The sequence below is a fragment of the Siniperca chuatsi genome, linkage group LG23 (assembly GCF_020085105.1).
Source record: "Siniperca chuatsi isolate FFG_IHB_CAS linkage group LG23, ASM2008510v1, whole genome shotgun sequence".
In the NCBI taxonomy this organism is placed as follows: Eukaryota; Metazoa; Chordata; class Actinopteri; order Centrarchiformes; family Sinipercidae; genus Siniperca; species Siniperca chuatsi.
This window is the reverse complement of record NC_058064.1, coordinates 12,663,185-12,689,149: the sequence shown is the minus strand read 5'-3', so window position 1 is coordinate 12,689,149 and position 25,965 is coordinate 12,663,185. Positions and strand designations below refer to the sequence as shown.

Here is a 25,965-nt window from a genome sequence, read left to right as displayed (position 1 = left end):
CTCCAGCAGGAAATGCTCCACTCTGGATCTGCTTCAACAGTGGAAAGTTTTTTGGAGGAACTCCAGGGACCAATAATATTGCAGCAATGTGCATCTGTGTCTGTGTGGGTGAGTGTGTGTGAGTTGTAGATAGATAGATAGATAGACAGATAGATGGTGTGAGTGTGTGTTCGTATGTGTGTGGACTCTGATGAGAAGTCATGTGATGCAGCCTCTCACTAGTTCCTTTGTTCGTCAACAAAGGACAACACAACAGCAGACAAAAAGTGCTTTATGGGGAATTTAACGGAAGGCAAGTTCAGTCATAGGAACACACACACACTCACACACAAAAGAAGAAAAAGATTTTGAAGTCATGTTTCTACTTTCTTTCAGCTCCATTTGAGAGCTCTGTTTTCTTCATCATCTGTCTTCCTCTCAGTGTCTTTCTCTGTCTGGTCTTCATTGTGGTATTGAAGGCCTGAGGTCCAGCCCACTGAGCAGCAGATGTGGGGCTACAGACCAGAGCTACAAGGTTCCCCTAAATGAGGAAAAACATTTTTAGAATCACTTTTTCAAACATTTCTGAACAATATGTATATCTGTACAAAAATCATCCCCCCTCACCGCTCCAGCTCCACCCACACACATACCATTTCCAGATGAGGAGGGCTTATCACCGTCATGATGGGGGGCTCCCTCCCTCTCTGTGCCCAGTTATAAACACCAAGTTGCGAAATTTCTCTTTATTAAAATCAGGCTCATCTCTTTCTCTCTATAGCATGCGGTTATATTGAATAGGAAAGCTTTAAACTGCATTCAATATATCGACGATATTTTCGCGAGGTCAAGCGAAACAAAATGGGGAGAGTGAACGTGTGGTTGAAACGGAGTTACATTATCGTGATAAGTGTGATCGCGGTAAGTATTTTTCTGTTGCTGCTAGATAAAACCAGAGCTAAGGGTTTGTAAGTGCAGAGATTATTCCTCGCATTTTCCGTCGAATGGTTCAATTCAGTGCAACTTTTTCAAGAAATGTCTTACTGTGCCTTAATTGTTGCCATTGGCACTGCAGCTAAAGCCAATTGGAGATGAATTGTAAATGGTTAAAAGTAAAACGGAACAGTTTAATTTGAAAATCAAAACTTATTGGAATAAAGATTTCGGGGAGAGAGAGAACTCCGCAGTGGATGAAAGGAAAATGGACATGATGGTGTTGTAACAGGAAACTTGGCATATGTGCATATGATTGCTTACTCAATGTTATGAGCTACCAGTAAACCAGTTACACTTTATTGTAATGTTCTAACTATAATGTTTTCACAGTATTTCACAGCAAGCCTGCAACTAACGATTATTGTCACCACTGATTATTTTCTTAATTAACTGACTCATTGTTTGGTCTATATAAAATGTCAGAAGATGGTGAAATGCCCAAACCCATAGATACTCAGTTTACTATCACATACAGTACAAGGAAAAGGAGGAAATCCTCAAAACTGAGAAGCAGAAATTAGAATGTTTGGCATTTTTTCATGAAAAATTACTTCAAAGTTATCGATTATTAAAGTAGCTGCTTCTGTTGATTGATTAAGTAATTATTTGATAAATCCTTTCACTCTGCTGTATTTGTAGCACTAATCTTAAAGATATTCTTGGATTGTGTAACAACCCCAGCTTTAATACCAAAAGTAAAAACTAAACTAGAACACGAAAAGTAAAAAATCAGAATGTGCACATTGATTTAAAAACCTTTTATTAAGTTCTTAATATTCTCCTTCTTCATTTTTACATTACAGTACATGGGAACTGGATTGCGCAACATGTGGTTTTGCTTGTTTGTGTTTCCCTCCAGGTATTTTATAACTGTCACCGTTGTTCTGTCAGGCTGATGGTTGCCTCCCTGTTGTTTAGTATTTATAGATTCATAACACAATTTGATTTTCTTTACATGCTGTGTGAGCAACACGCTCTTCTTCATGATTTGTCCCAGAGCTCTTACAGCCAAAACACACTTTGTAATGCTTCACAAACAGTGGTATTGAGCCTGTGACAGCACCAGCAGATTGGTGGATAATACCAATCGTTAGTCGCAGCCCTGGGAGTAATGAATCATGAAGTGTATTGCTGCTGTTGCAGATCCTGAGTGCCCTGCTGTTGGCTTTCACTCTGTTTAGCCACGGATACTTCCACGAAGATGAAGAGGTACCACATGCATTTACAGTTTAAAAAACACACATAAAGCAGTATCTATCTATCTGTCTATTGATCTGTATATTGATCGATGTATCTATTAAATTCACATACAACTTAAGGGATCGTGTCAGTGGTTTTGCATGTTTTAGCATACCACAATGTATTCTCTACCATTTTGCAAACCATGTTACTGTATTTTAGGAAATTTCTGCCGTTCCAGGCATTAGCAGACAAATAAAACAACTAAGCAAGTTTCAAGTGTCTGCTAAATGATTTTAATACTGTACAGAAATTAATGGAAACAAATGGCTACCTGTAAAATACATTCATAGCTAAAAAAGTACAGCCTGCATTTGAAAACAATCAGCAAAAATGTGAATTATGCATAATTCAATTAAAAGTGTAAACTTTAACTAATAAATATTGTTTTGTATGCGTAAAGTTAGCTCCTTCTCATTTTCTTTCGGATTCGTATTGCTGCTTTTTAGCGCTGTGTGCATAGACGTAATGGCAAACTCTCTGACTGAATAGTAACTTGTAAAACCTCATTAAAAAAGTCACTCCAGCTGAAATCCTTTTTTTTCCTATTGAAAGCTTTATTCTTATTTTCCTCAACAACTCCACACAACTCCAAACACACACTCAACACTAAAAAAGAAAGGGTTAAAGTCCAACTTTGAGTGCACTTTGACCATAGGTTTATACAATGTACTATTCCAGTTCACAAGATAGAAGAAGGTAAGGCTGCAACTAGTCGTCATCTCCCCTCAACAAAACCATACTCTAGTTGTAGTCTTGCTTATGAAAGCCCAACTGTTTCCTCTAAAGCCATCTATCTTTCTAGAAACGATCAACAGAAATCTTTGAGGCATGTAAATACTTTGCAGTAGTGCCTTTAACACTACCAGGCAACAAATGAATGATATAAGTACATGTTATCGATGAAATCTTTTGCAGCATCTCCTCACAGAAGTTGACTCGTGTACACATAAAACCTGACAGTGGTAATTGAGCTCAATTCTTGCTGTCTTCCAATGAATAATGAGTTCAGTATTTACATGTTCAAAGTTCAAACAATAAGTACGGTGATAGTACTGGAATGATACTACTCTGTGTAGATGTTTGCCTAAATTCACCTTGACATTCAGAATAGTCCAGTTACAGTCTGTAAAAACTGCCTACACTGACCTCACTATAAGCTGCATGAACTAAAGACAAGAATTCGGACACTTCAGCAGTGACCATGCATGCTGACGCAAGGCTTTGAACTCAGTTTTTTCCCTGTTCACTGACAACTGCTGACCTGGTTCTCTGTTTGTTTTCTCCACAGATAGATCAGATGATCACAGGCCTACGTGTCTTGTATGGTATATCAATCATAACTCTGCTCTTGGCCATCACTGGTCTGTATGGTGCCTGCAAAAAGAAGCAGTGGGCGTTAATAGTGGTGGGTAAATAAAAACAACATCTGTGTTGTTATTAGTAGTATAGTAGTCCCTGTAGTAGTAGTAATAAGCAACTATAAAGTATAACAAACTCCTAAATCTTGATTGTGTGTGTCTCAGTTTGCAGTTGGAATGATCCTGAACAGTCTGTTCATGATTGCATGTAATATTGGAGGAGTGGCTTCACGACCACAGGTATATTACAAAATGTGTTGACCTTTTGTGATGTTTCTTTTAGACCCTCTACAAATTTCCACATACAAGGACTCATATACACTATATGAGCTAGTGTGCTGCATCAAAACCACATTACTGGTGAAACTAATACAGAAACATAAACAGGAAAAGGCTCTAGTTATTGATTTTATTTTAAGTCTAAGTACTTTAGCGTGCTACCAGGAGCAAAGATCAATTGACAGTTGGCTAAACGCCACCCTACTTATTGTTACTGTTGCTACGCCTGTCAAGCTTTCCATTCTCGCATGGCACATATGTGGTTTTCATTAATGACAGTGGCAGATTTACCCCTTGAAATTGGTAGTTATTTTTGAAACAATGGGTAACAAGAAGTAAACAAAAGCAGACTTCTCGTTTCTAGCTGAAGACGTAGATTTTGTTGGCTAAAATGACGACTGTTGATCAGCTGTAGCTAGCTAGAAAGCAAGTGCTAAGGCTGAAACTCTGGGCACTTTCAGTTTCTAGCTGATTAGTTTTAAAAGGAAAAGCCTGTAAAATGGTCTTAAATATGTCTGAATGTTTGAAGATTCCTCTACACATTCACAAATGAGAAAGGCAATAAATAAGACACCTCGCTCCAAGCTCTGTAGATAGCCAAATATCGCTGTACTGGTAGATACTGTTTCTGCAAGTGGCGAAATCTAGAGCTTGACATACCTGCCAAACCTAGTTACAATTGCTAATATGATTGGATAATCTCTGTTTGGCGGCAGGGCTTAGCCAACAGTCAGTTGAAATCATAACATAAGTGGGGTGAGTGTTCACAAACTCAAAAGATGAACTGCAGACACCTTCCAAATTTAGATTTTAATAACTGTAAAACTGTAAAACAATGTGGACGACTTCAGTTCCAACAAAAACATGGCTGCTGGTCATTTTTGGTTTGACCGAATGCATTTTGTGAATGACAAATGCACCTCCAAAAAAGTTACAATTTTAAATTGCTAGTTATCTAATTTTTACATTACTTTGTTTTGTTGTGCAGGTGGCTAATGAACTGAAGATGCAATACCTGCACATGCTGCCGCTGGCTAATGCTAGTGAGAATGCTATAGACAGCCTCGACAAAGTACAGATGGAAGTAGGTAACCGTGTGTGGGTGTGTGAGTGTGTGAATGCGTTCATGTTCAAGTTCAAGCTTATTTTCATAGCATAATCTCACACAGAAGCAGTTTCAAGTGCTTTAGAAAGTGATAAACCAATAAAAACTTAAAGCACAAACATACACACACCACCAACAACATATAAGTAATCTTATCTGCTGATGACAAAGGAATGGACAAGTATTTTCCTGAAAAGGGTGCAAGCACAGCCTCCTGGCACAAACGCACAGAGGTGTGACCAACACAATTTTCAGTAGCACAAATCAGACGCAGCTCGTGAAATAAGTTGAATAGATTAATAGCGGGGAATCGGGAGGTGGGGTCAGGATTTGCTTTGCAGTTACAAAGTCTCTGTGTTTTCTCATTTTCTCCTCTTCCTTCCGTCTTCCTTCTCAGTGGCAGTGTTGTGGACTGGATCAGGGCTACCTGGATTGGGGCTACAACATCTCAGAATCCTGCCTGTGCACCGAAGAGTCCACTAATCCATGTGTGAGTGTAAAAGCTACTCAATTTCTGTACCAAACTCTTGTGTACCAAGACCCATTGATATATAGTACGCATTGGTGAAACTCGAAGAATACTGTATATCATTGTGGATCAATTAAAGTTAAGATGGAGAGAAAAAAAAGCCTTGTATATGTAAGGTAGAACTTTCCCCCCCTTTAATGTAAGGGACCCCAAGCCCTCCCAAAAGACAAATCCAAACCCCACCCCACCCCACCTTCATCAGTTTGACATTTTTAGCCATGCATGCAGAATGGCATTATGGATGGCAATATCGGACGGTCAGCCATTTTGGTCCAGACTAAAATACTGTTGTTTTCCTCTACAGGTGCAGTAGTTACCATTCATTAGTCATTCAGCTAATGATTCATGTCTGTGTATTCTAGGTGGCAGCTCCAAGAAACAGCAGTCTGTTTGAGCATGTGGTCAATGACGAACCCATCATGATTTATAAAGAGGTAATAAAAAACATTATAATTCACATGTTCGTTTCTACATTTACAGGTTGATGTGAAAACTGCATAAACTGTTACTGTGTTAATTGATGCCACAGTGTGTGAATATACTCTAGTATACAACAGTACAATTGTTGAATTTCATTAGACAGCTATTAAAAAAAAACATTGATTTCTCATAAAGATTTTTTTTATGTTTAAATAAAAGTTTTACACTATTTTGGAATGAATCCCCTAAATAAAGCAAAAGGCACATGTCCTCATCTTGAAACAGGACCGACTTTAAATCAATTTTGAGCAAAAAATCTGAAAAGGGTCAAGTGTGAAAGTCATATTCCATAGCATTTCTCTATTTTCCTCTTGCAGTTTTCCTCTGACATCAAACAGAAAGCCAACTAGGAACTGAACCAGCTCTCACAAACTGCAACATTTGTTAGTCTGTTTGTCTGTTTGTCTCTCTTGTGGAATCTGCCTGAACTCTTATTAGTTGTAACTACAAACATGTTTTACAGTGAAGACGCTGTATGAAACATTACATTGATTGATCCACTCTCCTGTTTCAGCCATGCCTTCCATACTTGATTGCACATGTGGTGAATGCCATAAATGCTACATTGGGCGTATTGCTGGGAGTCATATTACTCTGGGTATGTACTGTCAGGCTATATGTGTCTATCACGATTGCCCACCTACCTGCCTCACTGTTTATCTACTCAACTTCACTATCACTTATTCTGTGTTTATCCACCTGCACTTAAGCTGAGAGCTGAGCCTCACAACATGCACTAATGGTCATCATGACGTTCATTCTTAATACAAAACCTCCATTTCACCCTTTTCTTCTTTTAAGTGAACCACTTGACTTTAAAGCCCTTATTCACCATAATTCACAGCTGTTAAAATTTGTTTATATTGATGAGTTTGATGTCATGAACATGGGAAGTAGGGGTGCTGAGGGGGCTGCAGCACCCCCTCAAATCTGGCATAATAAAATCCATCAGATAATACGAAAGTTTAAGCTTATGTTTTCCCATTTTTACTGGGATATATAGATGTAGTACAACGCTATTTGTGGCGGAAAGAGGTTTCACTTTGTTTTTTATCTGTTAATATTTTTGTGTATTTATAATAGCTCCTGCAAACTGTGCTTTTCTATTGCTCACAAACACATTAAGCTGTTTTGGAGAGTTTAGAGTTTTTCAACTGAATCAAAGTAACTAAAGACATCGGGGCACTTAACATCCTATCAGACAGACTCCTGGAGAGAGTTCAGTCAGGTCAGCTACAGCTGGATTATGTGAGTGAACTGTAATTGTATTACTGCTGCTGTACAGTGACACTGTACAATAGGATGTGTGATTTGGTTATAGCGCTTGATTGTAACTCTGTATAGTTATCAGGCTTATCAGTGACATGTACGAACTACACTGCAGACTGGAGTCTCTGCTGACAGTGACAGAGTGAGGGCTGTCTCACATGGACGGGTCCAACGCTGGTTGAATGCGCTTGGGTATCCGCACACACGCTTGTCTCCTATATGAAATGACTGTATCCTGGTCATAGGCCACATCTTTTGCCTTTCATCTCACTCGCTCATCATCTCCTTGCAGCTTTCATGCTTGACTTCAGTGTTGTTGTCTGTATAGTTGCTGTGGCTGCTTTCACCTACAGTAAGTTTGCTGTCTGCTGTTGGGTAAAACGTTGTGAAATTGGTGTGAAATGTTAATATTATTAGATATAAATTATCCTGACCATTCAAATTAATGCAAAAACCGTGAATGTTGCGCAGCATTTAGTATCGCATCATTATATAGACTGATTTTTTCTCAGCACCCCCAACTGTGACTGACTTCCAGCGTCCATGGTAGATTTTCAAATTTTCATTGTTTTCTGAGCACTTAAAGAACTTCTCTTCCATTAAGGCTTAAAAGTGGAGGTTTGAAGTTCATTCTTGACCTCAGAAACTGACAAAATAATCTCACCTCAAGTTTCGGCCCTCAGGTGGTATACAGACTGCCCTATCTTATTGATGAAGGTTATTGGTAAATGTAACCTGAAAGGAATTCCTGCAGATGCTACTGCAAAAAAAAGAAATAAAATATAAATGTGGGGTGAATCTGCTCTTCCAAAACTTTCTGACTACCCTCCCTTCAGCCAAAAGAACACATAACCCTCCCCCTATAGTCCCTAAGTCAGATTCAGTTGTGCTCTGATGGACTGTCTGTGTCTCAAGACTTGGACTTAAAATAAAACTCTCTCTAATGCAAGTCAGTGTAGCTTAGTCTATCTCACAGCAGGCAAAGCCCAGGTGTTACCAATAACATTAATGATGGCTCCGTAGCTAAATGGAAATCAGCCTTCATTCATTTAATTATTTACACCGGTTCTTTTCCTGCTGTGAAGTGTCAACATGTCTTCAGTGAAAGACGCCCATCTGTCACTGCTTCTGCTTTGTCTTTTCTGCCCCCCTCAGTCTCTTTATAAAATTGCAGCTCTATTCAAAACAATGCATGGCATAGGATGAAACAAAAAAGATGAAAAGGAAATAAACAACCATCTCTGTTTCACTGTCCTTTAGGTATTGTCAGTAGTGTTGTGTATTGCCATCTTGTGTCGGCTGAGTCGGAAGGAAGATACCCCTACAGTGGTCTACAGTCCAGAGGCAAAAGCAGGCAACTACACCGTTCTTGCAGAGTACACCTGATTTCTTAGTTTTTATTTTTGGCTGCTGTTCACAATGGTGGAGGTCATCGTGTCAGCATATTTAGCAGTTGAGAAAAACATTGGGAACAATGGGATTGCTACAAGGATCCATAGTGCATTTATGATACCTGAATATATCAGAAGTTGCATCCAACAAGTGAAGTTGCATGAAAAACAAGTGGATTTTTCTTTCTTTCTTCAATTTATTTTTGGGTAGTTTTTTTTTTTTTGGCTCTTTAAGCCTTTGTTCATTTTTGTCACCCCTGAAGATGTATGTTTTTTTGTCTTACAAAGGGAAAATTGTTGGTTCTGAAAATACTGTGAAAGTGTATTCTCATTTCTTTGTGACAATCAAAGAAGATGATGAAAACTAAGATACATAAGCTGCATGCCAAGTCTGAGTCCAGTTACAGAATAATAATAATAATTTTTTGGAAAGATTTGCTTCTCCTACACCCTTCTGCTACGTAAGAGAGGTGGGATATACAGTTATTCTGTTGCGCTGTAAATGAGCACATTTCCTTCCACTGTCTTCAATGGGCAACAAACAGTTCAAATAAGAAGTGAAGTGTGTTAACCAACGATCACATTTGAACTCGCCAGTGGTATTTTCATCCCAGATTAGTATCGTAATTTAGCACATTTGATCCAAGATGTAAGGAATAGAGTAAATAATTCAGATAAGATGGTTAAAGAAAATGTGGTTCCCAAAATAAAAGCACTGTTGAAAATATGAGTGCAGAAATATTTACGTTCTGGATGTATTAGAGCTTTAATTAAGAATGTCTATTTTTGTAGATTTTCTGAAATCTTCTGTATCATATTATGCCGAACTTTATGTAAACTTTGGTTGTTGTTTTTTAAAAAGTTTTTCCAACTTTTCAGTGACATTTTAATTAAAGAAGCTACTGGAGTACTTGCACACTTTTATAGTCATGCATATATTATATTTTGGCGTTAATACTTTCATCTCTAATAGGATGTCATTGGTACACATTGGAGACAGGAATACAGGTAACAGGGAAGTAATAAACTGTATTTTATATAAGACGGTGTAGTCCCTCATTCGTCCAGGAGTGTTCTATCGTAGAAAAGGTTTCAGTCGTAGTCATCTGGACACTGTTTTCAGAATCAAGACGTTTCGGCTCCCATCCGGAAGTCATTCTCAATTTTTTTATATGTTTATATGTATTTATATGTATTTTATATGTATTTTATATGTTTTGGGTGCAAATCCAAATTCATATAAAAACCAGTCTCTTCTTCTTCAGAATTGCTGTGTACCAGCCTCCTGTCACTCCCTAATCCCCTGTATAAAAGAAGGAGAATGTAGCCTACATGAAAGTTCAGGCACTTTATCATTGTCCTCCACCTCCCAATATGGTGTCAACTGTGTAACCTCACTGGCATCAGACAAAAAATGTAACAACTGCAATATTTATATTGATTATTTTTGTATGCCTTCTCATTGGTTTGGATATTTGAAATACACCACAAAAAGTAAACATCAGGACATTTTTTTAAACATAAATGTGGCTAAATATATTGTCATCAAAAGACATGTTGAGTGATACATATCCATGTTAAAATAAGTAATGATGAAATCAGGTTGGTAACGTTTAATGACTTGCCCACAGACATTCAGCTTACTTTCTGGTTTGATATGTAATTATTTGCTAAGATATGCTGTTGTTGTGATATAGCAGCAGGAGAGTTGTGAGTATCGCTGTCTGGAGCTGCTGTGCTGGCTCCTCCTCTCTGGCTGTTAGCTTCTCAGCAACAACTGTAGCAACAGTTTGTTAACCTACAACCTAGCTAATGTTAGTTATATTACTTGCTGTGTCGTTGTTCGCTCTATATCATGGTACTGGATTTCTCCAGAATCGCATGCCCCACCTTTAATTAAAAGTATTAGAAATCAGCTAAATGTACTTAAAGTATCACAAGTGTTGGAGTGCAAGAACATTTAGGCCAACTCAGGCACAGTACTAAAGTACAATTTTGAGGTACTTTAGTATTTCTATTTGATGCTACGTTATACTTTTTTCTTTCCACTCCACTACTTTTATATATATATATATATATATATATGCTATATTCATTCACATACCCAAAAAATGCAGTTATCTTCAACATACTGTTAAAGATGAAACCAGTGGCTCCAAACCTTTTTGGCTTGTGATCCCTTACAAATAATAAGTGTAATAATATTTTAGATTTTTAAACAAAATAGTGTGTTAATATTTTGCTTGTGTTTTACAATAAAAGCAAGGGCATATGTCATTTTCCAGCTACCTGGATTTAAAACACAGTCTTAGCTTAGAAAACGGGTTAAAAAATACTTTTTATTTTGCATTTATTTATTTATCCAGACAGTTAGCAGCGCCTAACAAAGGCAAGTGTTGTTGAAAGACCTTCTGGGTTTTTTAAAAAATCGCCAGAGAATTTCTTTTCTAAAAATCCAACCAAGTCGTCAAATACCGACGTTTTGTCGCGTCTCATACTGACGCACCAGGTACCGTTTAGCGTCTGTATGAGACGCACCGGGCTTTCAGTTAACTCCAGTGTAAAACCACCCTAGACAAAGACGCTCAGAGGAACTGCTGCGGCCGTCCATTCGCTCCAGTATTAACCTGACCGCTGTGAGCATCAGTCCCATTGGAGATCCGAGGACCAAGTGTTTTCCTCACTGTTAATTCCCACGTTAAGGTTTTCTTTCATTGATATCCTCAACATGTCTCAAAACTAAAACACGTCCCTTGATGCTACACAAACACAGAACATATAGATAGGCTAATTAAATTCATATTAAAATGGGGTAACATATAGCCTAAAATAAATAATATAAAACAATATATACAGTTATTTATATACATATATATATACACAGCCTACATGTATACACCCAGGAAATAATTCAGTGCATTTTATTTGCATCTGGCAGAATGTAAACAGCAGATAGATATAATATGGTTTCCATCTTCACATAAAAAGTTAAACATTTGGAAAACAGTGTCCGTCCACTTTGAGTGCATTCGAGCATTTGATCTTAAAGCGACTTTTGCTGATGAAGATGTTGTGACTGTTTTATCTACAATAATACTTTTCTTCACACACTGTAATCTTTGAGCAATACGTTGTTTTATTATCTTTATTGTGAATAACAGGGATTGTATTATCAACTGTTCAGTGGTAGCAATTATTTATATTATCTTTATTATTATACAGACTGAATGGCTTTACTCACAGATGGCTGTTACCATAAAACATAGCAGCAACTAACAAAATCACATTCTTTATTATTGCTTTTATTAACGCCATTGTAATATGATAATTATCTGAAAGAGTTGGAGGAATGAAGAGTGGAAAATCTTGATACAAGAGCTGCAGGGAAGCTTTGTCACCCAGTGTGGTTTACTGGCACTGGGTTGTACAATGGAAATTTTAGACACCCTGAAGCCAGAAAACAGCACACACACACTCTCCACACTCTTAAATAATTAATATGGTTGCTACAAATTGTGCACAAATAAAACCCAACTTTTGCTTTTTTTTTCACCTTTGCTGGCATTTAGTTTGACAAGCCTTTCTTACCATAGAATGCCATATAAAGGGAGTAAAAAGGACACTCCACTCCCGTTTCCTCATCTTTAACCTCATCTTAATGAGATAAATTATGCATCTGAAGTGCATCACTTACATAAATATCTGAAAGGCTCAAAGCCTCATTCTGTAACATTTGTCTACTGTAAGTGAGACTTTGGTGACCACAGACTCCCCAAAAGAAAGACTGATTACTTGTCTGGGGAGTTTTGAGCAACATATGAGGAATGCACTGTAACTTTCAAGATAAACACATACACTAATAACCAGTGGATTAGACCATGCCATCGCTCAGCTCTCGGGACTACCCAAGAAGGCAATAGGTCATCTGTAACATGTACAAAAAACTTAAGCCAGAGTCGTGACTGGAATGAAAAAGAATGAGAGCATATTTCTCCAGAGTGAAGGTCCCTTTACTAACTGTTGTTGAAATCTAGGCTGTCGATCCAGATTAGTTACATAACTTAAAAATAATGTGTCAGTCGATCAACTGAGCTCTTGCGCTCTGGTGATTCTGCACTTGTTTCCCTCAATTGAATCTCTCCCGCACCCTGTGGCATAGATCCATTCTTTCCTTCCACCTTTAGGGTGGTTCTCATCTTGAGCAGCACTTGGTATGGACCTCTCCATCTAAGAGAAAAAAGAGACACAACCACAAAAAAACTAAACACAAAATCTCTTGGCTTAAAAGGGTGGATGGCCTATTTTTCCAGGCTCTGGCAGTTCTGCAAAAACCTGTATGGGAATGTTAGAATGTTGGTTAGGGTTAGCACAAAGTCATTCAAAGATTCCATATCAGGGTAGCTCTGTGAGGTGTCAGCGGCGGGCTTGCACCTGTAGACATAGATGTAACACTTCCTGTGGCCCTGTCATAAGTGTACTTCTGATAGAATATAGCACTAAAGGCAAAGCATCTGGCTATGTTAAACCTACTGTCTGCACAGCTTTAGTTAGCTTTTCCTAGGATCCAGCTTGTAAATGGTGCTTTCCCTTTTTACTCCAGACCTACCAGGTGTCAATGCTTCAATTTCACTGTGGAACCTTTCAAATGCAGTGGTTTCTGCTTCATCAACAAGATCATCAACAGGCAACCTTTTTCAACTAGTGTACCTTTCAACTGTTGCATTTTATGCTCCACTTTGGTTTGAGTATTTCCATGGGAATTTCCCAGCAAATGCTTCATTTTCTGACTCAACTCCAGTAGAGTCCTCCTCAACTACAAAAACCATGCAACTGAGCTTTTTAACTTTTTCCAGTCTGAAAAGTATATCATCAGCTGATGAGTGGCATTTTAGATGTCATTAACTACAATGGCATTTACCATGAGGTCCCTCTTTACCTTTGCCATCAACTATGTCTGAATCCAATCTGTTAATTGGCCATTGCTCCTCCTCCTTTCCCCAGAAACTCTGGTCCTTCAATCCATCTGTTTTGAGTCAACAGATGTTCTACCCTCATCGTCTGCTGGATTTTGTGCTGTATGGATGTATCTCCACTGTGAGATGTCTGATGCCTCTCTGATGGCAGATATTCTGTTGGCAACAAAGGCATGAAATCTTTTGTCTTCAAAGGATTTCACACCTTTGGTGATGTTTGTGTGTGTGTGTGTGTGTGTGTGTGTGTGTGTGTGTTATTCTGATGTACTTGAGGACTGAGGTGCTGTCTGTCCAAAATACAGACTTCTCGAGTTTGAGTTGCAGCTCAGCTTGAAGCATCCTATTCACTCGGACTGCAAGAACAGTTGTGAACTGTGAGCTCCATGCGGGGTATTGTTATCTGTTTCAGAGCTGCCCCTCTAGCCTTGCCGAGCACAATGGCGATATGAATACTCTCTCCATTTTGCATCCTGAAGTAGCTGACAGTGCCATATGCTCCCTGGCTGGCATCACAGAAGTGATGTAGCTGAACACTTGTTGGCTGTCCAAAGCTCTCTGGTTTAAAGCATCAACTGACCTTGAAGTGTGCTACCCTTTTAATATCAGCCAACCACTTTCTCCATTGTAGTTGCATAGTTTAAGGTACTGGATCATCCCAATGATATTTCATGCGACAAAGCTCTTGCAACATAATTTTTGCCACAAGGGATAGTGGTGCCAAATATCCCAAAGGATCATATAGTGAGCTGACAAGTACCAAAATTCCTCCTGTAGTGTGTGGTTGCTTTTTAATTGTTTCTGTCGAGATCCAGCTCATGTACATTTTTTGACCAATGCTCCTCTGAAATGGCATGCAACACTTTTGTCTTCTGCTGTCTTACGAAGGGCATAGCACGCACAACTGTATGAAGAGACTGCATCAAAAAGGTGAACTGTCATGCGGTTCTCCACTGCTTCTTGATTTATGTCACCCTCTGGCCACCACAAGAACCTCAGAAAGTCTGTGTTCATCAGCAACCCTGGCTTGATGGAACATAGCTTCTATATCAGCCATAACTGCCACTGGCTCCAGTCTGAATCCCCCGTGATGGGGGATGTACCACACTTTGCCATCAGGTTGCTTAAGCTGATGTTGTGGTACTCTCTCAGCTGGCTACAATATCCACGATGCTCCTTTATTCTCTGTTTACCTGAGGTTTTCTTGTTAAATCATGATTATACTGATAAACAGGCAACAGCAATCCTATGCACAGCTGCTACAGAGCAGCCATTCTGCTCACCATGGCTTACCTAATCACCCATCCCAGCAGGGTTTCAATGGAATACCATCCATCTCCGACACTATTTATGACTTCCCAGAGTTCCATTAACTTAAGAGCATTAGTGCCGATCAGCAAGTCCACATCAGCTTGGATGCGGGGAAAACGGATACTGTTCAAATATGGCCACTTTGCTATTTCCTCATCTGAGATTAAATTACATGTCGACACATTAACCACAATAAATCCCTTTTATATAGACAAACATTTGTAGCCAGTGCATACAACTGATTATCATCTTTCTCAGTAAAGCCTTAACGTTACTACAATGAAACAGAAAACAGGACAAAACTCAGATAATTACACAACAATGAACAACAATAAATAAAACAGCTATGGACACCGCAGCGGGTTTAATATGCATCATTAGGGTGCAGAAATTAAACCGGCAGGTGGTTTAATTCTAATCTATTTTTAACCTTTAACAACAGAATGAAACGTCACCAAGGCAGACAACACAGAGGTGTATAAACAACATAAAGTCCACTGCAGCTGCAGCCAACAAACACATACGAAAGCACAAAGAAAGCACCAATAGTTTTCTAGGCAGCGCAGTGGTTGTTGACATTTTACTCTTCACAGTGAGAGGCACGACAAAATACTGTTTGTTTTGCAATAATATAAGAGGCAGTACCAGGAGTATCAGGTTGAATTAGTGGGACTTTTTTTACCTTCTTTCTTACCTGTCTTTCCAGTAGGCTATTTCTCTTACTCTCTGCTGTAGGTGTTTAGGTGCGTCCAGACCTTTAAATTCTCTCTGCTTTTGAGTCTTAACTGTTGGACCCCAACAGTTGGAGGCCTTCTTTTACTTACAAATCAGAACCACCAACGTCCTCTGCGCCACAGCATGCCTCTGTGCATTCATGTCCTACAGATGTGTGAGCGCATGCCATCGTACATGCCTGTGTGCCAAAGATTTTGTGGATGTGTGCTGGTGAAGTTGACTGAAACATTTGGAAGCATGGGACACTAAGAAAGCTGAATGTATGTGTGTGTATATGTATGTCTGCAGTTGTGTTTGTGTGCGTGTGTTCAAAATGCTCTCCAGATGTTTCTAGGCTCCAGCAGGAAATGCTCCACTCTGGATCTGCTTCAACAGTGGAAAGCTTTTTGGAGGAACTCCAGGGACCAATAATGTTGCAGCATCTGTGTCTGTGTGGGTGTGTGAGTTGTAGATAGATAGTTAGATAGATAGATAGATAGATAGATAGATAGATAGATAGATAGATAGATAGATAGATAGATAGATAGATAGATAGATAGATAGATAGATAGATAGATAGATAGATAGATAGATAGATAGATAGATAGATAGATAGATAGATGGTGTGAGTGTGTGTTCGTATGTGTGTGGACTCTGATGAGAAGTCATGTGATGCAGCCTCTCACTACTTCCTTTGTTCGTCAACAGAGGAAAACAGCAGACAAAAAGTGCTTTATGGGGAATTGAACGGAAGGCAAGTTCAGTCATAGGAACACACACACTTTCTTTCAGCTCCATTTGAGAGCTCTATTTCCTTCATGTGTCTTCCCATCCTATCTTCTCTGTCTGGTCTTTCATGGGAAACATTATCAGGTTTGGTGAACCTCCTGTGATTACGCTCCTTTACTTTTGATCAAATCACCTGATACACATTTAAAGGTGGGGTATGCAATTCTAATCCATTACACGTCTTTTTGTCAAATTCTGTGAATATCTCCTCACGGTCTACTAGCAGTCCATTCAGTGTGTGCGCTGAAAGAAAAATCCAGTGTTTGTACACAGCCCTGGCTCTGTAAATGGGAAACAAACAAAGTGGCTGCCACACAACACTATTCCAGCCTGTCCAGCCATGATTTGTGCGTCAGGTAACGTTAAATGACTTGCCCACGGACATTCAGCTTACTTTCTAGTTTGCCAAGACATGCAGTTGTTGTGATGTTAGCCAGGGGTTGAATTGGGATTTGTTATCTTGGTGGGCTCTGTGGTTTCAGGGTGGCCATGAGTGCACGTGTGTGTGTGCATAGACTACAACATTTGATTGATATCATTTGACAAATTGTAAATAAAATATAACAAGGGAAGAGAACCCTCTGCTCTGAACACTAAAACGCTTATCAAAGTAATTCTGAGCTGATGACAATAAAACCTTTCTGTAAGTGTACTCTCCTCTGTATCTGTATCAAATATCAAAAATATCAAAACATCGTTTAAGCAGAATATCAGAGCAATTTACCTTCTGTTATCAAACACCTGACCCGTGAGCCATGTAAACCATTTGCCATTGCCTCTGTTAATCTAAGATTAAGTAGATCTATACAGAGCAGAATGAAGTAGGCTTATAAACAAACAATATTTATTGAATAGATTTTTTTCTATAGAATCTTAAGCTAATCTTAAACTAAGTGAATATTAACATTAACATAAATAAAAAAATTTTACCACCACCACTACGGCTCCAACTCCACCTACACACACATACCATTTCCAGATGAGGAGGGCCTATCACCGTCATGATGGGGGGCTCCCTCCCTCTCTGTGCCCAGTTATAAACACCAAGTTGCGAAATTTCTCTTTATTAAAATCAGGCTCATCTCTTTCTCTCTATAGCATGCGGTTATATTGAATAGGAAAGCTTTAAACTGCATTCAATATATCGACGATATTTTCGCGAGGTCAAGCGAAACAAAATGGGGAGAGTGAACGTGTGGTTGAAACGGAGTTACATTATCGTGATAAGTGTGATCGCGGTAAGTATTTTTCTGTTGCTGCTAGATAAAACCAGAGCTAAGGGTTTGTAAGTGCAGAGATTATTCCTCGCATTTTCCGTCGAATGGTTCAATTCAGTGCAACTTTTTCAAGAAATGTCTTACTGTGCCTTAATTGTTGCCATTGGCACTGCAGCTAAAGCCAATTGGAGATGAATTGTAAATGGTTAAAAGTAAAACGGAACAGTTTAATTTGAAAATTAAAACTGGAATAAAGATTTCGGGGAGAGAGAGAACTCCGCAGTGGATGAAAGGAAAATGGACATGATGGTGTCCCAAAAAAAAAAAAAAATCTCTGCAGGACATGATAAGCAAAAGTGTTATTATTCTGCTGTATTTGTAGCACTAATCTTAAAGATATTCTTGGATTGTGTAACAACCCCAGCTTTAATACCAAAAGTAAAAACTAAACTAGAACACGAAAAGTAAAAAGAATGTGCACATTGATTTAAAAACCTTTTATTAAGTTCTTAATATTCTCCTTCTTCATTTTTACATTACAGTACATGGGAACTGGATTGCGCAACATGTGGTTTTGCTTGTTTGTGTTTCCCTCCAGGTATTTTATAACTGTCACCGTTGTTCTGTCAGGCTGATGGTTGCCTCCCTGTTGTTTAGTATTTATAGATTCATAACACAATTTGATTTTCTTTACATGCTGTGTGAGCAACACGCTCTTCTTCATGATTTGTCCCAGAGCTCTTACAGCCAAAACACACTTTGTAATGCTTCACAAACAGTGGTATTGAGCCTGTGACAGCTGAAATGTCAAACCTTTTTGGACATTTTTTGGACTACACAATGAATTGATTAGATGTAAAAAAGATAATTGACAGATTGGTGGATAATACCAATCGTTAGTCGCAGCCCTGGGAGTAATGAATCATGAAGTGTGTTGCTGCTGTTGCAGATCCTGAGTGCCCTGCTGTTGGCTTTCACTCTGTTTAGCCACGGATACTTCCACGAAAATGAAGAGGTACCACAAGCATTTGATATATCGTGAATGATATGATATGGCACACACCTAGTGTATATACAGAAAAAACAATGTAATGTATTACAAATATTTCAAAACAGTCAGCAAAGTATGCATAATGCAATCAAGAGTGTAAACTCAACAAAACCATACTCTAGTTGAAGTCTTGCTTATGAAAGCCCAACTGTTTCCTCTAAAGCCATCTATCTTTCTAGAAACGATCAACAGAAATCTTTGAGGCATGTAAATACTTTGCAGTAGTGTCTTTAACGCTACCAGGCAACAAATGAATGATATAAGTACATGTTATCGATGAAATCTTTTGCAGCATCTCCTCACAGAAGTTGACTCGTGTACACATAAAACCTGACAGTGGTAATTGAGCTCAATTCTTGCTGTCTTCCAATGAATAATGAGTTCAGTATTTACATGTTCAAAGTTCAAACAATAAGTACGGTGATAGTACTGGAATGATACTACTCTGTGTAGATGTTTGCCTAAATTCACCTTGACATTCAGAATAGTCCAGTTACAGTCTGTAAAAACTGCCTACACTGACCTCACTATAAGCTGCATGAACTAAAGACAAGAATTCGGACACTTCAGCAGTGACCATGCATGCTGACGCAAGGCTTTGAACTCAGTTTTTTCCCTGTTCACTGACAACTGCTGACCTGGTTCTCTGTTTGTTTTCTCCACAGATAGATCGGATGATCACAGGCCTACGTGTCTTGTATGGTATATCAATCATAACTCTGCTCTTGGCCATCACTGGTCTGTATGGTGCCTGCAAAGAGAAGCAGTGGGCGTTAATAGTGGTGGGTAAATAAAAAACGAATCTGTACTGTTATTAGTAGTTTAGTAGTCCCTGTAGTAGTAGTAATAAGCAACTATAAAGTATAACAAACTCCTAAATCTTGATTGTGTGTGTCTCAGTTTGCAGTTGGAATGATCCTGAACAGTCTGTTCATGATTGCATGTAATATTGGAGGAGTGGCTTCACGACCACAGGTATATTACAAAATGTGTTGTCCTTTTGTGATGTTTCTTTTAGACCTTCTACAAATTTCCACATACAAGGACTCATATACACTATATGAGCTAGTGTGCTGCATCAAAACCACATTACTGGTGAAACTAATACAGAAACAGAAACATAAAGGAAAAGGTAGCGTAGCATAAGCAACTGCTAACGCCTGTAATATTGTCTTAAGGTGGGGTATGCGATTCTCGAGATATCCAATGATTGAAAAAGTAATTTTTCCCTACAATTTTTTATTTATGTTAATGTTAATATTCAATTCACTAAGCTTAAGATTCTATAGAAAAAATTCTATTCAATAAATATTGTTTGTTTATAAGCCTACCTCATTCTGCTCTGTATAGATCTACTTAATCTTAGATTAACAGAGGCAATGGCAAATGGTTTACATGGCTCACGGGTCAGGTGTTTGATAACAGAAGGTAAATTGCTCTGATATTCTGCTTAAACAATGTTTTGATATTTTTGATATTTGATACAGATACAGAGGAGAGTACACTTACAGAAAGGTTTTATTGTCATCAGCTCAGAATTACTTTGATAAGCGTTTTAGTGTTCAGAGCAGAGGGTTCTCTTCCCTTGTTATATTTTATTTACAATTTGTCAAATGATATCAATCAAATGTTGTAGTCTATGCACACACACACGTGCACTCATGGCCACCCTGAAACCACAGAGCCCACCAACATAACAAATCCCAATTCAACCCCTGGCTAACATCACAACAACTGCATGTCTTGGCAAACTAGAAAGTAAGCTGAATGTCCGTGGGCAAGTCATTTAACGTTACCTGACGCACAAATCATGGCTGGACAGGCTGGAATAGTGTTGTGTGGCAGCCACTTTGTTTGTTTCCCATTTACAGAGCCAGGGCTGTGTACAAACACTGGATTTTTCTTTCAGCGCACACACTGAACGGACTGTGGGTACACTAGCGTACTGTGAGGAGATACCCACTAAATTTGACAAAAAGACTTGTAATGGATTAGAATCGCATACCCCACCTTTAAATATGTCAGAATACATGTTTGCAGATTCCTGTACAAAAGTGTGCACATACGGATTGAGCTACGACTTCACAACTCTCCACACACACAGGCTATTAGTACTACTTAGTTACTATAGTATAGGCTAGTTAGCTGTGCATGCTAACGTGTGCAACTTATGTTAGAGCAGATAAACATGATTTAATCCATTCCTTACACTTTTGCCCTTGTGTTTTTGGTTTTGAAAAGGCAATAAATACCATGCCTAGCTGCAGTTGCTAAGAAATGATTGGACAATCACTGTTCTGGGGCAGGGATTAGCCAACAGTCAATTGAAATCACAACATAAGTGGGGTGAGTGCTCGCAAACTCAAGATTAACTGCAGTGGGCCTACCTTACAGACACCTTCCAAATTTAGATGTAAATGACTGTAAAACTGCTTTTAATACAATGTTGACAGCTTCAGTTCCAACAAAAACATGGCTGCTGGTCATTTCTGGTTTGACCGAATGCATTTTGTGAATGACAAATGCACCTCCAAAAAAAGTAACATTTTTAAATTGCTAGTTATCTAATTCTTACATTACTTTGTTTTGTTGTGCAGGTGCGTAAAGATCTGAAGATGCAATACCTGCACATGCTGCCGCTGGCTAATGCTAGTGAGAATGTTATAGACAGCCTCGACAAAGTACAGATGGAAGTAGGTAACCGTGTGTGGGTGTGTGAGTGTGTGAATGCGTTCATGTTCAAGTTCAAGCTTATTTTCATAGCATAATCTCATACAGAAGCAGTTTCAAGTGCTTTAGAAAGTGATAAACCAATAAAAACTTAAAGCACAAACATACACACACCACCAACAACATATAAGTAATCTTATCTGCTGATGACAAAGGAATGGACAAGTATTTTCCTGAAAAGGGTGCAAGCACAGCCTCCTGGCACAAACGCACAGAGGTGTGACCAACACAATTTTCAGTAGCACAAATCAGACGCAGCTCGTGAAATAAGTTGAATAGATTAATAGCAGGGGAATCGGGAGGTGGGGTCAGGATTTGCTTTGCAGTTACAAAGTCTCTGTGTTTTCTCATTTTCTCCTCTTCCTTCCGTCTTCCTTCTCAGTGGCAGTGTTGTGGACTGGATCAGGGCTACCTGGATTGGGGCTACAACATCTCAGAATCCTGCCTGTGCACCGAAGAGTCCACTAATCCATGTGTGAGTGTAAAAGCTACTCAATTTCTGTACCAAACTCTTGTGTACCAAGACCCATTGATATATAGTACGCATTGGTGAAACTCGAAGAATACTGTATATCATTGTGGATCAATTAAAGTTAAGATGGAGAGAAAAAAAAGCCTTGTATATGTAAGGTAGAACTTTCCCCCCCTTTAATGTAAGGGACCCCAAGCCCTCCCAAAAGAGCACAAATCCAAACCCCACCCCACCCCACCTTCATCAGTTTGACATTTTTAGCCATGCATGCAGAATGGCATTATGGATGGCAATATCGGACGGTCAGCCATTTTGGTCCAGACTAAAATACTGTTGTTTTCCTCTACAGGTGCAGTAGTTACCATTCATTAGTCATTCAGCTAATGATTCATGTCTGTGTATTCTAGGTGGCAGCTCCAAGAAACAGCAGTCTGTTTGAGCATGTGGTCAGTGACGAACCCATCATGATTTATAAAGAGGTAATAAAAAACATTATAATTCACATGTTCGTTTCTACATTTACAGGTTGATGTGAAAACTGCATAAACTGTTACTGTGTTAATTGATGCCACAGTGAAAACTGTATTACAACTGTAATGCAAGAAAAATCTTGAGTGAATATACTGTACTATACAACAATAGAATTATTGAATTTCATTAGACAGCTATTAAAAAACAGAAAAAATCATTGATTTCCCATAAAGATTTTTTTTCATATTTACATAAAGGTTTAAGTCCAGTGAAGCGCTGTTCTCTACTGCTGCGTGGGGCTGTATTTCCAAAGCCTCCTAATACGAAGGGAGGGTAATACTTGAATTCTAACGTTTCCACAAAATATTCTTTCTGTAGTCTAAAACAGTGGTTTCCAGCCTTTTTTGACCCCTTAAAATGAAGTAATATATACTTGCAACTTCTCATCACCAGTTTTATATGATTACAGGTTGTTACCAGTTTCAACGAAAGAGGGATTTTTTTTCTTCTTTTCATTATTTGGTTTGTCAAACATTAGGAGTATTCTCCCTGAAATCTTGTGGAATCTGCCTGAACTCTTATTAGTTGTAACTACAAACATGTTTTACAGTGAAGACGCTGTATGAAACATTACATTGATTGATCCACTCTCCTGTTTCAGCCATGCCTTCCATACTTGATTGCATATGTGGTGAATGCCATAAATGCTACATTGGGCGTATTGCTGGGAGTCATATTACTCTGGGTATGTACTGTCAGGCTATATGTGTCTATCACGATTGCCCACCTACCTGCCTCACTGTTTATCTACTCAACTTCACTATCACTTATTCTGTGTTTATCCACCTGCACTTAAGCTGAGAGCTGAGCCTCACAACATGCACTAATGGTCATCATGACGTTCATTCTTAATACAAAACCTCCATTTCACCCTTTTCTTCTTTTAAGTGAACCACTTGACTTTAAAGCCCTTATTCACCATAATTCACAGCTGTTAAAATTTGTTTATATTGATGAGTTTGATGTCATGAACATGGGAAGTAGGGGTGCTGAGGGGGCTGCAGCACCCCCTCAAATCTGGCATAATAAAATCCATCAGATAATACGAAAGTTTAAGCTTATGTTTTCCCTTTTTTACTGGGATATATAGATGTAGTACAACGCTATTTGTGGCGGAAAGAGGTTTCACTTTGTTTTTTATCTATTAATATTTTTGTGTATTTATAATAGCTCCTGCAAACTGTGCTTTTCTATTGCTCACGAACACATTTTCTGACTTTTTCTCAGCACCCCCAACTGTGACTGACTGTGACTGTCGCAAGGTCAAATTTTCATTGTTTTCTGAGCACTTAAAGAACTTCTCTTCCATTAAGGCTTAAAAGTGGAGGTTCGAAGTTCATTCTTGATTTCACAGTTAATTCACACTTTTTATTTTTCCTTAAGGGACTGGGCAAGAATTATTGGGGTGGGGAGTGCGGCAGAACCTTATGGTTCACTTTTTTTTAAACCAAGGCTCTCCCCAGCTTAATCAAAATGTTCAATAGAACATTTTAACTTGGCACAAAAACTGCCCTTCCCACTAATATCTCAAAATAATATAACAGGGTTGAATTGGTACAACTTATTCAATCATAAAAACGTAAGGTGCATAAAGAACTATTTTAAACTTAATTTGTAAATGAAACAATCATTTTCACAAAATTCACCAAATTTCACACTAGAACTGTCCAGCTGCCAAAATCCAGATACGAGCTGATAAAAAGGTTGAGACACAGTCATCTGAATTGTCTTCAGTTATTACTGTGCAAGTGAGTGCTTGGCAGACTTTTTTTCGCCCTGGGTTTCGGCCCTCAGGTGGTATACAGACTGCCCTATCTTATTGGTGAAGGTTATTGGTAAATGTAACCTGAAAGGAATTCCTGCAGACACTACTGCAAATAAAATATAAATGTGGGGTAAATCTGCTCTTCCAAAAATTTCTGACTACCCTCCCTTCAGCCAAAAGAACACATAACCCTCCCCCTATAGTCCCTAAGTCAGATTCAGTTGTGCTCTGATGGACTGTCTGTGTCTCAAGACTTGGACTTAAAATAAAACTCTCTCTAATGCAAGTCAGTGTATCTTAGTCTATCTCACAGCAGGCAAAGCCCAGGTGTTACCAATAACATTAATGATGGCTCCGTAGCTAAATGGAAATCAGCCTTCATTCATTTAATTATTTACACCGGTTCTTTTCCTGCTGTGAAGTGTCAACATGTCTTCAGTGAAAGACGCCCATCTGTCACTGCTTCTGCTTTGTCTTTTCTGCCCCCCTCAGTCTCTTTATAAAATTGCAGCTCTATTCAAAACAATGCATGGCATAGGATGAAACAAAAAAGATGAAAAGGAAATAAACAACCATCTCTGTTTCACTGTCCTTTAGGTAGTGTCAGTAGTGTTGTGTATTGCCATCTTGTGTCGGCTGAGTCGGAAGGAAGATACCCCTACAGTGGTCTACAGTCCAGAGGCAAAAGAAGGCAACTACACTGTTCTTGCAGGTGCTACAGAGTACACCTGATTTCTTAGTTTTTATTTTTGGCTGCTCTTCACAATGGTGGAGGTCATCGTGTCAGCATATTTAGCAGTTGAGAAAAACATTGGGAACAATGGGATTGCTACAAGGATCCATAGTGCATTTATTATGCCTGAATATATCAGAAGATGCATCCAACAAGTGAAGTTGCATGAAAAACAAGTGCATTTTTATTTATTTCTTATTTAATTTATTTTTTGGGTAGGTTTTCTTTGGCTCTCTAAGCCTTTGTTCATTTTTGTCACCCCTGAAGATGTATGTTTTTTTTGTCACTGACAATCAAAGAAGATGATGAAAACTAAGATACATAAGCTGCATGCCAAGTCTGAGTCCAGTTACAGAATAATGGAACATTTTTCACTGTCTTCAATGGGCATCAAACAGTTCAAATAAGAAGTGAAGTGTGTTAACCAACGATCACATTTGAACTCGCCAGTGGTATTTTCATCCCAGAGTGGAATCGTAATTTAGCACATTTTATCCAAGATGTAAGGAATAGAGTAAATAATTCAGATAAGATGGTTAAAGAAAATGTGGTTCCAGAATCAAAAGCACTGATGAAAATATGCAGAGTGCAGAAATATTTACTGTACGTTCTGGATGTAAACTTTGGTTGTTGTTTTTTTTTCAATGACATTTTAATTAAAGAAGCTACTGGAGTACTTGCGTAGTTTTATAGTCAATGCATATATTATATTTTGCCGTTAATACTTTCATCTCTAATAGGATGTCATTGGTACACATTGCTATTACATGACAGAGTGTTTCTGGGATCAGGTGCTTCTGTTCATGGCAGAAGAAGACAGGAATACAGGTAACAGGGAAGTAATAAACTGTATTTTGGGTTCCAAATTCATATAAAATCTGTCTCTTCCTCTTTAGCATTGCTGTGTCACAGCCAGTCACTCCCTAATTTAGATTGTACGTACAAAAAATGTAATCTTCAATGCACTGTTAAAAATTAACCCAGCGGCTCCCAACCTTTTTAGCCTGTGACCCCTTACAAAAAACCAGTGTGTAGTTGGGGCTGCTTTTATGTT

At 38.6% G+C, this 25,965-nt stretch overlaps 2 protein-coding genes across 4 annotated transcripts; both read left to right on the top strand.

Annotated features, from left to right (window-relative positions):
* Positions 1 to 678: 678 nt before the first annotated feature.
* Positions 679 to 9,544, top strand: LOC122871085 (tetraspanin-8-like). Its single transcript, XM_044185687.1, has 9 exons — positions 679 to 900; positions 2,119 to 2,184; positions 3,506 to 3,622; positions 3,741 to 3,815; positions 4,843 to 4,938; positions 5,357 to 5,449; positions 5,851 to 5,922; positions 6,483 to 6,566; positions 8,498 to 9,544. The coding sequence occupies exons 1-9, from the start codon at positions 841 to 843 to the stop codon at positions 8,621 to 8,623; spliced, it is 789 nt and encodes a 262-aa protein (XP_044041622.1). The 5' UTR covers positions 679 to 840; the 3' UTR covers positions 8,624 to 9,544.
* Positions 9,545 to 17,268: 7,724 nt separating this feature from the next.
* LOC122871084 (tetraspanin-8-like) lies at positions 17,269 to 25,587 on the top strand. Of its 3 annotated transcripts, XM_044185686.1 has the most exons (10): positions 17,269 to 17,650; positions 18,172 to 18,227; positions 18,579 to 18,644; positions 19,346 to 19,462; positions 19,581 to 19,655; positions 21,278 to 21,373; positions 21,793 to 21,885; positions 22,290 to 22,361; positions 23,015 to 23,098; positions 24,776 to 25,587. In XM_044185686.1, exons 4-10 carry the CDS (start codon positions 19,355 to 19,357, stop codon positions 24,908 to 24,910), a joined length of 663 nt encoding a protein of 220 aa, XP_044041621.1. In that variant the 5' UTR covers positions 17,269 to 17,650; positions 18,172 to 18,227; positions 18,579 to 18,644; positions 19,346 to 19,354; the 3' UTR covers positions 24,911 to 25,587. The 3 variants fall into 3 exon arrangements, with proteins under 3 accessions (XP_044041621.1, XP_044041620.1, XP_044041619.1); XM_044185685.1 differs by lacking the exon at positions 18,172 to 18,227 and having other exon boundaries at positions 17,274 to 17,650; positions 23,015 to 23,102; positions 24,780 to 25,587; XM_044185684.1 differs by lacking the exon at positions 18,172 to 18,227 and having other exon boundaries at positions 17,279 to 17,650.
* The last annotated feature ends 378 nt before the right edge of the window (positions 25,588 to 25,965 follow it).

Coding starts and splice junctions, on each gene's coding strand:
- LOC122871085 (XM_044185687.1), top strand. CDS start 841: ATGGGGAGAGTGAACGTGTGGTTGAAACGGAGTTACATTATCGTGATA. Junction 3,623..3,740: donor AGCAGTGGGCGTTAATAGTG/GTGGGTAAATAA, acceptor TGTGTGTCTCAG/TTTGCAGTTGGAATGATCCT. Junction 5,923..6,482: donor CCATCATGATTTATAAAGAG/GTAATAAAAAAC, acceptor CTCCTGTTTCAG/CCATGCCTTCCATACTTGAT.
- LOC122871084 (XM_044185685.1), top strand. CDS start 17,591: ATGGGGAGAGTGAACGTGTGGTTGAAACGGAGTTACATTATCGTGATA. Junction 17,651..18,578: donor TCGTGATAAGTGTGATCGCG/GTAAGTATTTTT, acceptor CTGCTGTTGCAG/ATCCTGAGTGCCCTGCTGTT. Junction 21,886..22,289: donor AAGAGTCCACTAATCCATGT/GTGAGTGTAAAA, acceptor TGTGTATTCTAG/GTGGCAGCTCCAAGAAACAG.